The 13,204-nt window shown below is 40.1% G+C and overlaps 2 protein-coding genes across 3 annotated transcripts; both read left to right on the forward strand.

Annotated features, from left to right (window-relative positions):
- Positions 1–926: 926 nt before the first annotated feature.
- LOC137993227 (tubulin beta-4B chain-like) lies at positions 927–5,991 on the forward strand. Of its 2 annotated transcripts, XM_068838957.1 has the most exons (6): positions 927–1,086; positions 1,171–1,279; positions 1,364–1,474; positions 3,563–4,020; positions 4,699–5,193; positions 5,780–5,991. In XM_068838957.1, exons 1-6 carry the CDS (start codon positions 1,030–1,032, stop codon positions 5,888–5,890), a joined length of 1,341 nt encoding a protein of 446 aa, XP_068695058.1. In that variant the 5' UTR covers positions 927–1,029; the 3' UTR covers positions 5,891–5,991. The 2 variants fall into 2 exon arrangements, with proteins under 2 accessions (XP_068695058.1, XP_068695050.1); XM_068838949.1 differs by having other exon boundaries at positions 1,171–1,474.
- A 343-nt stretch (positions 5,992–6,334) lies between these two features.
- Positions 6,335–13,203, forward strand: LOC137993222 (tubulin beta-2A chain-like). The gene is made up of 6 exons (XM_068838937.1): positions 6,335–6,528; positions 6,662–6,770; positions 6,925–7,035; positions 9,671–10,128; positions 10,424–10,921; positions 12,707–13,203. The coding sequence occupies exons 1-6, from the start codon at positions 6,472–6,474 to the stop codon at positions 12,905–12,907; spliced, it is 1,434 nt and encodes a 477-aa protein (XP_068695038.1). The 5' UTR covers positions 6,335–6,471; the 3' UTR covers positions 12,908–13,203.
- The last annotated feature ends 1 nt before the right edge of the window (position 13,204 follows it).

The following is a 13,204-nucleotide window of genomic DNA, read 5'->3' on the forward strand; positions in this document are numbered from 1 at the left end:
GAGACTCGCGTCTCAACTTTTTAAAGACATGCCATCATTAGGTTAAAGCTGCCTCGTGAGTCTCAATACTATTACTGTCATGAAGCTATGAAAATGTATAATATCTTCATGACTCTCTCCGTGCGTCCTCTTCGTGGAATCCTCTTACTGATTCTGATGTTAACCACCTCGAACAAGTGAAGAAGAATGCGGTCCGCTTTGTATACGACTGTAAACTCACAGCAAGTACTACAGGTTTAGTGAATTGTCTTGGCTGGGATAATCTTGAACATATACGTCTGTTTAATCAGTCTGTCCCTTTTCTTTAAATCCATGGCTCATTTCCCAGCAAAATCAGGTCTACTAGATTCCTCCAGCAGACTTATTTCTCAAGCAAATCTTTCAGCTTTTAGTTATTCTTTTATTCCTAGGTCCATAACGATTTGGAACTTGCTCCAAAACAGTGTAGTGTTCTTGAAAACATTGAGCTCCTTTGAGCCGCCGGCTCTGCCTGCCATTAGATCGTTAAAGGCACCTCCGCAGGCTATAAACGCTGACCGATCCCATTCAGTACTAGAGAAATCTATTTTTGGGAGTATTTATTCTAAGCTCTAAGCTATAATTGGTCTGCGTCACATAAGTATGAGATACCTTCGAAAAAAGGGCTTAGTACAACAGTTTGTTTTCTAGCTAAAAAAGTAGACAAAATAGTCCAAAACATCAGCTTTTATAAGGAAACTGAGACTATATAATGCTAGAAATCACGCCAAATTTCACAGCGATCGAGCGTAACGCTAATTTTTGGTGATTTTTTTCGTGTACGCCAATACGGAAAATGCATTCTGGCGAAAGAAAAAGTTGCCTTGCGCACTCCCTATAAAGATTGGTTGTTCATTTGACATCGTCATGGTAACGCAAACTACGTCACAATGGTTTGATATGTTCCGTAGAGTCAAATCAAAACGTCGCCAAAAAACGTGGCGTTGTGATACCAAGGTCCTTTCAGATTCACTTGAGTAAAAGTTTTTTTTTTTGTCAAAAAGGAGAATAATGCGTGAAATCGTTCATCTCCAAGCTGGCCAGTGTGGCAACCAAATTGGAGCTAAGGTTAGTCAGTCTCGTTAAGTTCAATTAAAAACTGTGTTGTTTAAAAGACCCCGCTTGATTCATTCATTCACTATTTTATTTCAGTTCTGGGAAGTTATCTCGGACGAACACGGCATCGATCCGACAGGAACTTACCACGGAGATTCTGACTTGCAGTTGGAAAGAATAAACGTCTATTACAACGAGGCAACAGGTAATGTTGTACGAGATACTTCAGAAATGGATAGTTGTCTCCCTTTACATAGTTTTTCAATGGTCGCTTTTTGCTTTATTTCAGGCGGGAAATATGTGCCAAGAGCTGTTCTTGTTGATCTCGAGCCTGGTACGATGGATTCAGTTCGTTCAGGGCCATTTGGGCAAATTTTCCGACCTGACAATTTTGTTTTCGGTGAGGAATAAGCTTAATTAAGCTTATGTGGTTCAAGATAATTTTACTTAGATTGGTTCTTAAATTAAAAATATCAAACATGCAGACCCCATAGAACTCATTCAAGTTGTTGTTATTTATAGTTTTCTCTGCGGTATCAGACTGAATTCACGCTTTCAGTATTTGTTCCTGTGAAGCAAGTTGTCCGCTGTTGCCTCACTATAAATATTCAAAACGGTAGCCGTCTCTATCTTGGCCAGATACGTAGTTGCCTGAAACTCGAACGGATCGTAATAAGACCAAATTTCCCTTTTTTATCGTCCCATTTATGGTGCTTGTTGTCTTAAAGTAAAAATACAGGAGCACCCAACGAAAATTATTTTCAAAATGCATAATAATAGGAAAAAAACTTACAAGAAAACACTAATAAAACACTTTTTTCGATTTTTTTGCTTTTGCTGGAAAAGGTGTTCCGCACACCCAGGATGAGCAAAATTCCAGCTCCCAGCTAGATAGTGAGGGAAAATTAAAAACTTGCCAGCCAGATGAATTTCCGCTGGGGAATTCTGACAGATATTTTGCGGAACACCTTCATTGGATGCCCCTGAAAATATGGTCTTGCTCCCTCGTTCATGATATTCTTTTCCCAGTTTTGATGTTGCCTTGCTCTCTAAGCCGTGTTCCAGGAATTCTTAAGGAGGCCGCTCAAACCAGTTTCAACAAACTGTTCCATTTGGAAGGATTAAATCCACCCAGCTGTTTCACCTAACGGCAAAGTTATGGTAACATAAGAAGCATCAATTAAGCTCTTATTAACCGAGCAGGAGGTCTGTATGGGAGAATCTTGACCGAGGTCGTGAGTACAGACCGAACGCAGTGAGGTCTGTACACACGACCGAGGTCAAGATTCTCCCATACAGACTGACTAAGCTCGGTTAATAAGATGTTTATTATATGGCAAACAAGAACAATTTAATTCGTTTAATGTAACTGGTTTGTACTAACTGACATTTTGCTTGCGAACGGCGATGAGTGGCGATGAGCTGAACTTAATTCTGTCAAAGTTTGCTCGTCATCCTCTCTTTTGTCATCATGCTGTTTGGCACTTCCATAAATAAATATTGTTAGAAGAAAATACTCAATATTTTTGCGTTTTACTTTGCATCTTTTCACCGCAAAACATTACCGGTCTAGATGGGAAAATCTAGACCGCGGTCAATATCGATTTCAGCCAATCAAATTCGTGAACTTGGTAGTTCCCAGTCCTTGTGAGACAGAGACATATAATAAAATTGCTTAACAACTCATTTATGTGACGTAATAGGTCACCATGGCAATAAAGGAGCCGTTTAGAAATATCCCATATTTTGTTGCCTGAGATAAAACTCTCTGCAAAGTTAAAAAAATATTCCAGAGCGAATCACTCTCTGAATCTGCTGCAGAGAATATTTTTAAGCTTTGAAGAGAGCTTTATCTCAGCCTAATTGTAAATAAATAGGAATAAAAATTGATGGTCACCGAGTTTGTTTTTGAGACGCAAGTATTTAAATACAATATATATGGCGTTTTTAGATGGCTCTTTTGCTTCCATGGTGACCTATTTCGTCACATTAGTTAGTGCATCCTGTTAAGTAATTATTGCTCTTCCATTTGTACCCATTTCAAAACTCCAAGGGTTAAGATTCTTTGTGTATTGTATTTGCATTATAATGTAGCATTCACATTTAAATGATGTGGAAATACTTTGAACAAAACGTTTTATTCGGGTTTCAATAAGCCCTTGGTTTTGGCGAGCCTAATAACACTGAAAATGAAGTTTACTCCCTCATGATTGCTCTAGCATTTCGTGTTTTTATTTCATAAGTACTGAAAAGCCGGGAAAGAGTCACAAAAATATTCACTTTTGTGGCTATCTAGCAGTAGTAATTACACAAACGGGGAATTTTCTGGAACAGACAAAACACCTCAGAGGTCAGATTTTCACTCAGTTTTGCCTTCCTATTAGGGCACCAAATCTCTCATATTAGCCTTCGTATCTTGTTTTTAAGCTGACAATAGAGTCTTGCAAACTTGAAAAAAATAGGGGTTTATATTTAAATCTTCCCTTAGGTCAAAGTGGGGCTGGTAACAATTGGGCTAAAGGACATTACACGGAAGGCGCAGAACTCGTGGATTCTGTACTCGATGTCGTTCGCAAGGAGGCAGAAAGCTGCGATTGCCTTCAAGGCTTCCAGCTCACACACTCGTTGGGCGGTGGAACCGGCTCCGGCATGGGAACACTTCTCATTTCTAAGATCAGAGAAGAATACCCAGACAGAATCATGAACACATTCAGCGTTGTACCATCACCGAAAGTATCAGACACCGTTGTGGAACCTTACAATGCCACACTGTCCGTACATCAGTTGGTTGAGAACACCGATGAAACATATTGCATCGATAATGAAGCACTTTACGACATTTGTTTCAGAACTCTGAAGCTCACCACACCAACCTATGGCGACTTGAATCATCTTGTATCAGCCACGATGAGCGGTGTCACGACTTGCCTTCGATTTCCCGGACAGGTATGGTTGACTGTATCGTTGAATAGCTATCAGTCGCATCAAATCTCGATGTAATCAGGTTATCACCTCAACTAATTACGTGAACCTCAGGTAGTTAGTCAAACATACTCAACAACAATTCAATTTTGATTTCTTTTCGGTCCAACTGAACAAAATGGTATTTTTCAGTTAAACAAATATTCGAATATCTTCTCGCAAATACTTTTTCTTGTCATATCGTTAAAACACATTGTATCGAAAAAAGCAAACAAGCTTTAAACCAAACAATGCAGATTCTTACAGCAGATTTTAGCCGATGTATCACCTCAGACGACCCCACAAATCGCCGATCGTAACGCATAACAAATCCATAGCCCCGGCGCTGTGGGCGAGAAAACGAAACCGAGACAATACCACGTTTAATTTCCTTATTTTTTGCATCTGATTGGTTGAAAACGTGGCGCGAAATACTTGGAGCTAACTCTGCTTGGAGCCAATTATAAAGCCTAGATATCAAAACCAAAGCAATTATCGCAAGTGTATTGGCTTCCGATTAATAGAAACTCCAAGTGACAAAGAGAGTCCCACGCTTGAAATGGTGAAAGATAGTTTGATGAGATTCCTAACAACTGTTCGCAAAAGGCAGGTTGCCTACTAAAGTGTCTTTTATGTAACATTTCTATTGTCTCTTTTTTTTAGTTGAACGCCGATCTGAGAAAACTCGCTGTAAACATGGTTCCCTTTCCGCGTCTTCACTTCTTCATGCCTGGATTTGCACCCCTCACCAGCAGAGGTTCCCAGCAGTACCGTGCCCTCACAGTACCAGAACTCACTCAGCAGATGTTTGATGCCAAGAACATGATGGCTGCCTGCGATCCACGGCATGGACGCTATCTGACTGTGGCTGCCATGTTCCGTGGTCGTATGTCCATGAAGGAAGTGGATGAACAGATGCTCAATGTGCAGAACAAGAACAGCTCCTATTTTGTGGAATGGATTCCCAACAATGTGAAGACTGCTGTCTGTGACATCCCACCCCGTGGTCTCAAGATGTCTGCCACCTTCGTTGGCAACAGCACTGCAATCCAGGAATTGTTCAAGCGCATCAGTGAGCAGTTTACTGCTATGTTCAGGCGCAAAGCCTTCTTGCATTGGTACACTGGTGAGGGAATGGATGAGATGGAATTTACCGAGGTAAGACTAACTTTGTTCTTTCCTGCTTTTTGTTAGTAAATTAGTGTCGCAATATTGTTTAAAAGCTGTTTAGTGCGGTTTGCGTAGCACCAATTCGTATTTGTCCTTTTTTATGACATATTAAAAAGCGTAGCGTCGTGTCTTTCCGATTTTCCGGCTGGCCCGTGGTTGCCAGAAGCTTTGTTAGCGCGAACCTGCGTTAACTCAAAGTTGTTATATACCCAACAGAATACCGCGTTTCTGGTACCTGTTGCAGAAATGGGCCATAGAGTGCAACAGAAGTTATAGAGTACAATACGGAAGTTGTTATGGAAACACAGCAATTGAGTAATTTTGTTGAATTTGTGATAATTAAAAAATCGTATCAGTGAACTTGTTCGTGTATTTCGTGATTTATGGATACTCGTGATGTTTTGAAAGTTCTCAAAATTGCGCTCGCCAGTTTCGCGAACTTTCAAAACATCACTCCTTAACCATAAATCTCGAAATGCACTCTAGTTCATACGATTTTCTATGCCTATTACATATAAATATAGAACTGAAAACCGCATCAGTTACTAAGTTTACTCCCATCCTTTCTTTCCAGGCTGAATCGAACATGAATGATCTTGTTTCTGAGTACCAGCAATACCAGGACGCGACTGCTGAGGAAGAAGGCGAATTTGATGAAGAAGAGGAAGAGGGCGAAGCAGCATAGAGTTCTTTGTTCCGTTTGCTTCACATTACATTTCACTTTGTTAACTATCCTTGACGATTTGAATTGGAAGATGTTTAATAAAACCTAACCTTTGTAGATGATACTGACATCAATTTGTGCGTTGATAGCCCACACGCTGACAAATTGATAGCGCATTGATTTTCAAATCTTTTGCATCGTACGGGAAGATAATTTTTTTGGACATAAAAAAGCACTGCTCGGCATTTTTAACGTCGCATTCTTAAAAGAACCGTACTGTTATGCAGCTTCTTGCAGGTGTTGAATGTTTTTTGGCATAAAACGTAGTAACTTGAAAGGTGCAATCACCGGAAAGTGATTTCAGCGTGGAAGCGAGGTTTTTAAAACTCCAACAAAGGCAACCGGTTTCTGGTTCCTGTTTTGGCGCACTATTTTTTGAAAGGATCTTACGTGAAACACATGAATTATTGATGTCCAAATCGAGACGCAGATTTATCAATACCCCCGTCGAACGGCGAAGATAACAAACCGTTTGCCACAAACGAAATGTTCCTTGTTTGTGAATTGGGTCCACCGAATTGCCTGTCTTGTTTCCCTGTGTAATGCGCGAAATTGTTAATGTTCAAGTCGGCCAATGCGGAAACCAAATTGGCTACAAGGTGTTTTAATATTAGTGACTCGAATAGACACTCGCGTGTCGCTACAATTAAGCCATTGGTCTTATTCCTTTTCTCTGGTATTCAATTTAAATGCAGTGACCGTAATTGTAAATCTTCGCTTTTGTTGTGGTAGTTTTGGGAAATTCTTTGCGCGGAACATGGCATAGATGAAGAGGGAAATTACAACGGCAATTGGAACACGCAATTAGAGAAAATTGACGTTTACTTTTCCGAAGGCGCCGGTAAGTTAATTAGAAAAGGAATAGCTCGATGATAACTGTAAACTTGGTGCTCTCGAGCAAATGTTTTTTGCAGTATAAGCGGCTGAAATCCAGCAAAATATCAACCAAAATTCTACTGTCCTTCTTTAGTTAAAAACATTTGTTCGTCTCACAGGAAACAGATATGTACCACGGTCCGTTCTGGTGGACTTGGAGTCGGGAACTATGGATTCGATTCGCTCAGCTTCATTTGGGAAAGTTTTTCGTCCGGACAACTTTATTTACGGTAAGAGTGGATTAATTAATGCTAAATCGTTGAGATCAGTAAATAGGGAATTAACTTAGCGATGAAAACGTTTACTAATGAAGAATATTTGATGTCCTTGTTGTTCATCAGTGCCAGTTCATCTTCTTATGTCATAGATCCAAAAAAGTCGGCCACGTTCTATTTGCATTTGTGAAATACACAAACGAGACAACTGAAGTGTAGCAATAGATTGAACTCCAAACACTTGCAAGAGATTTTGTATTAAGGATATTTAAATTGGCCAATTTAATACGCAAACATTTGTTATCGTGTTTGGACTGTTTACACAACAATCGTGAAAACCATTGGTAAGTTCCGACCAGCTGCATTGAAAAATGATCACTATTGTTGGCTTCAATTCAAGGAAACCCAGCATTTTTGTTTCATTCCTCGACGTTCTCAGTGTAATATTGGTCATCTTGCGCTTTTCCTGTTTAGTCACAACCGTATCGAGCGCGAGACAATTTTCGGAAGTTTAATTTTGCTTAGGGCTCACAAGTAAATGTCGTCACATGAAACGCTTTGCTGCCATCGGAAATTTTTCCAAAAACATTTCCACGGAGTAGCACTCCTCCAAAACATAATGCTATTATTTTCTTCACTGATTTGATGATAGTTGAAAGCAAAGCGGAATATACTTGTGGGGCTAAACAAACGGTGCTGTTATTGAAGAGGCCACTCTTGTGTCTTCAATAACTTTTCTGGAATTTGCATTCTCGATTATTCTTTAAGCGTACGGCAATTTTTTTCGATGATGGCTTGATGACAAAATTTTTGATATCATCCGTGCAGAAACACTGACTTCAAAAAATAGAAGGCAATGTTATTTCTTTTGGTGATATTTCCAATAGTTAGTAATGATTCGAGGATAAGTAAGTAATGACCTTCTGTGGCGCATCACTGAGAAAGATCTTGGTATTGTCGTTGTTTTTCGTTTCAATAAATATTCATCGTGCCGAAAATATTCCGAAGGAAAACACATCCTATCTGGAACTTGCAATTGCTCAGAACCAGCCAACTTTTACTCATTTCGTTTAATTAACCATTTGCGCATACAGAAAATGTGGCCCACCATGGAGAAGTCTTACAACCTTAATCCCAAAAACAAAGAGAAAACGTCTTTTTTCTTATTTTTAATTAACGGACTTGATGCCCCTAATTGAGCACTTTTGTTAGACAAATTGTTGGTGACCATATAATTCCCTCATTAGAATGTCATATTAAAAAATCAAATCCTTTGCAAACCGTTCAAGCGAAAAACATTCATAGGTTGCGTTTATTATGGCTCAGAGAGATGAAAAAACAGTTTCTAGAACAAACCTTAACGACTGGGAAAAGACCAAAATAGAATAGACAAAAAAGAAAAGAAATTAAAAAAAGAAGCAGCCAGTCCTAACCAGATGAGCATTTCTTGGCACCTTATAGAAGCTCGAAGAGAGAATAAAATTGTTTGAAAACTACCCTGTTTGATAACGATGTGGTCTGCAACTTGTCTCTTGAGAGACGGCTAAGAATGGCGAATTGTACAAACTAGCCGTATTGAAGAGAATATTGAAGAGGGCACGCACTTAATTAATATAACACCCACACGTTTGATGTGTCTAGGCGTACAAGACCTCCTCTGATATAAAATACGGCCATTGCCGCTGGTGATGAACAGAGCATCGTAGATATTCTCTGTGTTATCTGGCCATTTAAGTTTGATCTAAAACAACACACGAACAGTGGTAACAAACATGGTAAAACGCATATCAATAGCTTGACGTTTCGAATGCTACAACATTAATCCTCAGAAGCAATATTCCGTTAGGAAATACGAAACTATATTTAAATATAGTAGACTGAGACTGGAAGTTATATAAAGAGAAAATTTAATTGGTCAGCAATGATATTTGATAATTAAAATAGGAGTACTTTTTAACTACAAATGTTGTCACTAAGAGATGGCTTAAGTTCCTGAATCAACAGTGTTTCGAAACGTCAAGCTTTTAATATGCGTTTACTATGTTTGTTACCGCTGTTTGTGTTTTGTTTTTGATGAACAGAGTAGTCAATGAGATGACACCCAATAGACCATTTTACAGTTGTGTGCTTAGTTTCCTGGCCTTTGAATGAAAGTGAGGCTGGAGTTGACTTTGCTTTGATAGATGAATGAAGGGGTAGTTTCTAAAGAAACTGTGGTGCTGCGTCGGTGGGGAAGTAGTATACAAAAATTTGGTTTTATCAACGGAGTTGATAATGTAAATTGGCCACCGTACAGAGATTTTAAAAGCTTTTAGAATCTCTGTACGGTGGCCAATTTACATTATCAACTCCGTTGATAAAACCAAATTTTTGCTTTGATAGACCTCACTGCTTTTCTTATGCAAATTCCTACTAATTAGCACGAGAAGAACATCATTAACATAAGAAAAACACTGAGGTTTCTATCAAAGCAAGGTCAACTCCGGACTCACTTTCATTCAAAGGCCAGGTAACTGAGCACACAATTGTAAGAGTTGTCCGGTTCCTAGAGTTCCCTAGAAGATATCCCTCGTCGATTGTTGCAGCCAACTTACTTTTTAACTCTCATTACCTTACCTTACCTTACCTTACCTTACTTACTCGATAACAGGCGAATGCGGGGCGGGAAACAACTGGGCGAAAGGCTTTTACTCCAACGGATGTAATCTCCTGGAAGAAGTGTTTGACGCAATCAGAAAAGAGGCAGAGACATGTGACTCAATTCAAGGCTTTCAGGTGGCGCACTCATTGGGCGGTGGCACTGGATCGGGGCTGGGTACCTTGATACTGTATCATTTACAAGAGGAATACCCCGATAGGATCCTCAGCGCAGTCAGCGTGTTTCCGTCGCCCAAAGTTTCTGAGATAGTCATCGAACCATACAACGCCACCCTGGCGGTGCACCAACTGATCCAGACCACCGATGAGGTGTTTTCGTTCGATAATGAAGCGCTGTACGATATTTGTTTCAGAACGCTAAGACTTGAAACCACAACATATTCAGATCTGAATCATATTATATCTACCACTATGAGCGGCGTGACCACGTGCCTTCGCTTTCCCGGTCAGGTATGTGCTAAAATCAAATTGATATTTGGATACTCTTAGGCTCGCAGAAAATTAATTTTTAAGTCAAGAAAGATGAATGGAACGGACGAAGGAAGGAAGGAAAGAAAAGAAGCCCCGGGAGGGAAGGGAAGGGAGGGGGGGGGGGAGGGGGGGGGGAGAGGGACTGAAGAACGTGATTTTCCAAATGTTATGTGCACAACGAATTTTGTACCTGTTACATGCTTTTCCATAGCCTACGTCCAATAAACCTGATTTTGAGTTATATGATGTAGATTAGTACTCCCTTTTTTTACAGTTGAATGCTGACATGCGCAAGCTGGCAGTAAACATGATTCCGTATCCTCGTCTTCATTTCTTCATGCCTGGTTTTGCACCACTCACCAGCAGACAATCACAATCCTTTCGTGCTGTCTCCGTCACTGAATTGACTCAGCAAATTTTTGACGCCAAAAACGTTATGATCGCCTGCGATCCCAGAAATGGCAGGTACCTTACTTACGCCGCCATGTTTCGCGGTCAAAAACTGTCCATGAAAGAGGTCGAGGATCAGATGGCCAGCGTTCAAGAGAAGAACTGCGGGTATTTTGTGGAATGGATCCCACACAATGCTAAAGTTGCGGTTTGTAACGTTCCTCCTCATGGGTTGAAAATGTCGGCTACCTTCATCGCTAATAACACAGCTATACACGAAATGTTTAAAAGACTCAACCTTCAATTTAGAGTAATGTATCGGAGGAGAGCTTTTCTTCACTGGTTTACTGAGGAGGGAATGGACGAATTGCAGTTTACACAGGTAGGTTTGCTTCGGTTTGGGGAAGAGTGTTAAACCTTTGCACGAATGGAGCCTATATAATAATAATAATAATAATATGATGATGATGATGATGACGATGACATTCGTACATATTGAGCCTTTATTGCCCCTTTCATTAACGTGCTCACTTCCGAATACCTGTTTCGTTCTTTGCGGCCGCCAATCATTTCTCGGGAACCGTTGGAACACTGTTAAAAAAAAACGACAAAGGGGGTGGAGGTCTTCTAATAACAGTGCCGCTTTTGAAAACCGCGAAAAACACTGTTGAATGACATTCGAATTTTGTCCGTTTCTTTGGCAAGAAGATTCGAAGCGTGTACTGAAAACACGAATGCTGTTAAGCCTGGTTTTTACTTCCGACGCAAGCACAAGCACAAGAAGCAGACGCAAACTCAGCAGCTTGTAGTTTATTAGAGCCTTTTGTTCGAACAATAGGCACTAATTAACAACAAGTAAATGCGCCTGCGTGTGTTGCTTGGGCTTATGCTTGCGTCACTAGTGAAAACCAGGCTTTAGTGGTTCCCAGTTATTTCCAGTTGGTGGCTTCCATTCTGATGTCTTGGGATGACATACTACCTCACGACTGATCTCCTAGAATTTAATTGACATACAGTAGAGGTGACGATGTTTTTCTCCACCAACAATAGACTCCTCCCAACTATCTGTCTATGTTTTTTTTTTTTTGGAAACAATGTCTCCCGAAAGCAAAGTATCATACAATACATACTTAATTGACCGCTCCCCATAGGGGCTTTTCAGGGCCAATGAAACACAACGAAACGACAGAACAGAACAACAACAACTGTTAAGAATCCCAACTGGCTGGAGGCAAACCAGTTGGCTATTTACAAGTGCGGCTGGGAAGTTGAACCAGGGACTACCAGGATCAAATTCAACGAGTGGTCAGAGCGGGTCTTGAACCCGGAACTGTAAACTTAATTGCATGCTATATTCAAGAGGTGCGTTCTACTCATAGTTATATAAAAGTCTTAATGTCCAATAAGACATTTGACAAGTTGAACTTAAGGTGATTGAGTGGGGTGGGACCTTAAGCAAAAACTTGGAGATATTAGGTCTGTGGAGTCTATGGAGCTGTGAGACCATCCTTGATAGTTTGTTTGTAGCAAATATTCTTTGTTTTCAACCATGTAATCGGTGGCCACCATTTTCAGCTGAAACAAATTTAAATGAATTTCAACATTGCCGCCAGACATGAGCACTACTTGAAAAAACAGTTTTGAAAAGAAGACCTTTGATACAATCAGGTGTCCAGTCACGGGTGTCTCGGAGGTTATGGGTAACGTGTTAAGGACGGTGCCTCCTGTTGTTATCGCGCATACGTTCTGCGCCGAATCTCGAGATACTCGGATTTCCTATGTAATTAAAACAGGGATATTTTTGCGTGGTTCAAAACTATGCGAAGAAAGCAGAAGTTAGCAAGTGCTCTTGGTATCCAAAAAGAAAATAGGGGCTAACCATGCATTTTTCAGAGATAATTAAGTTTCAATTTGGAAAAGAACGCCATTCATTGCTTTGTCTTTCAAAGCTCTTTACAAATATTGTTGATTAATTATCTTCGAAAAATGCGTGGTTACCCCCAATTTTTTGGATTTCAATAAATCTGCTTTTCCCGCACATTCAGTAAACCGCGCAAATATACTTTTGAATTAGTAGCCACCGTCCTTACACGGAAAACAGCTTTGCCCTTTTACTTGCTAAAGTGATCATCACACTTAACAATATCTTTCATTTCTATCCTTGCAGGCAGAATCAGATATGTTAGACTTAATTTCAACTTATCAACAGTGCCAGGATCTCAAAGTGGACGCAAGTCACGGCGACCTGGAAATAAAGGACCTTGAAGAGTTCGAGGATTCTTTAGAGACCTGGGACTGCATCGACGGAAAAATGAACGGGCATGCGCAAAATTCTTTGGATTCACGAGTTCCTGACATGCACTGCTAAACTAACGAACAAAACTTTAGATAAAAATATGCTGCGGACGGAAATTTGGCTTCACTGTCGCAACATGTCAATAACAAACCAGTGGACAGAGTTTAGTTTTTTTGCTACACATCACTGTTTGTTTCCTAGTTTAGATACTCTGAAGAATACGTACGACTCGAGGAGTCAACTGTAAGACACAGCAAACAAATCATAAAACACAGTAATGACGCGCCCAAATTACAGAAGTGTTAGAGTTGTATTGATCACGGTCAAATAATTTGTAATAAATTGGAGCATTTTGTTGCTTGGTAGAAC

The sequence above is a fragment of the Montipora foliosa genome, chromosome 1, assembly GCF_036669935.1.
Source record: "Montipora foliosa isolate CH-2021 chromosome 1, ASM3666993v2, whole genome shotgun sequence".
In the NCBI taxonomy this organism is placed as follows: Eukaryota; Metazoa; Cnidaria; class Anthozoa; order Scleractinia; family Acroporidae; genus Montipora; species Montipora foliosa.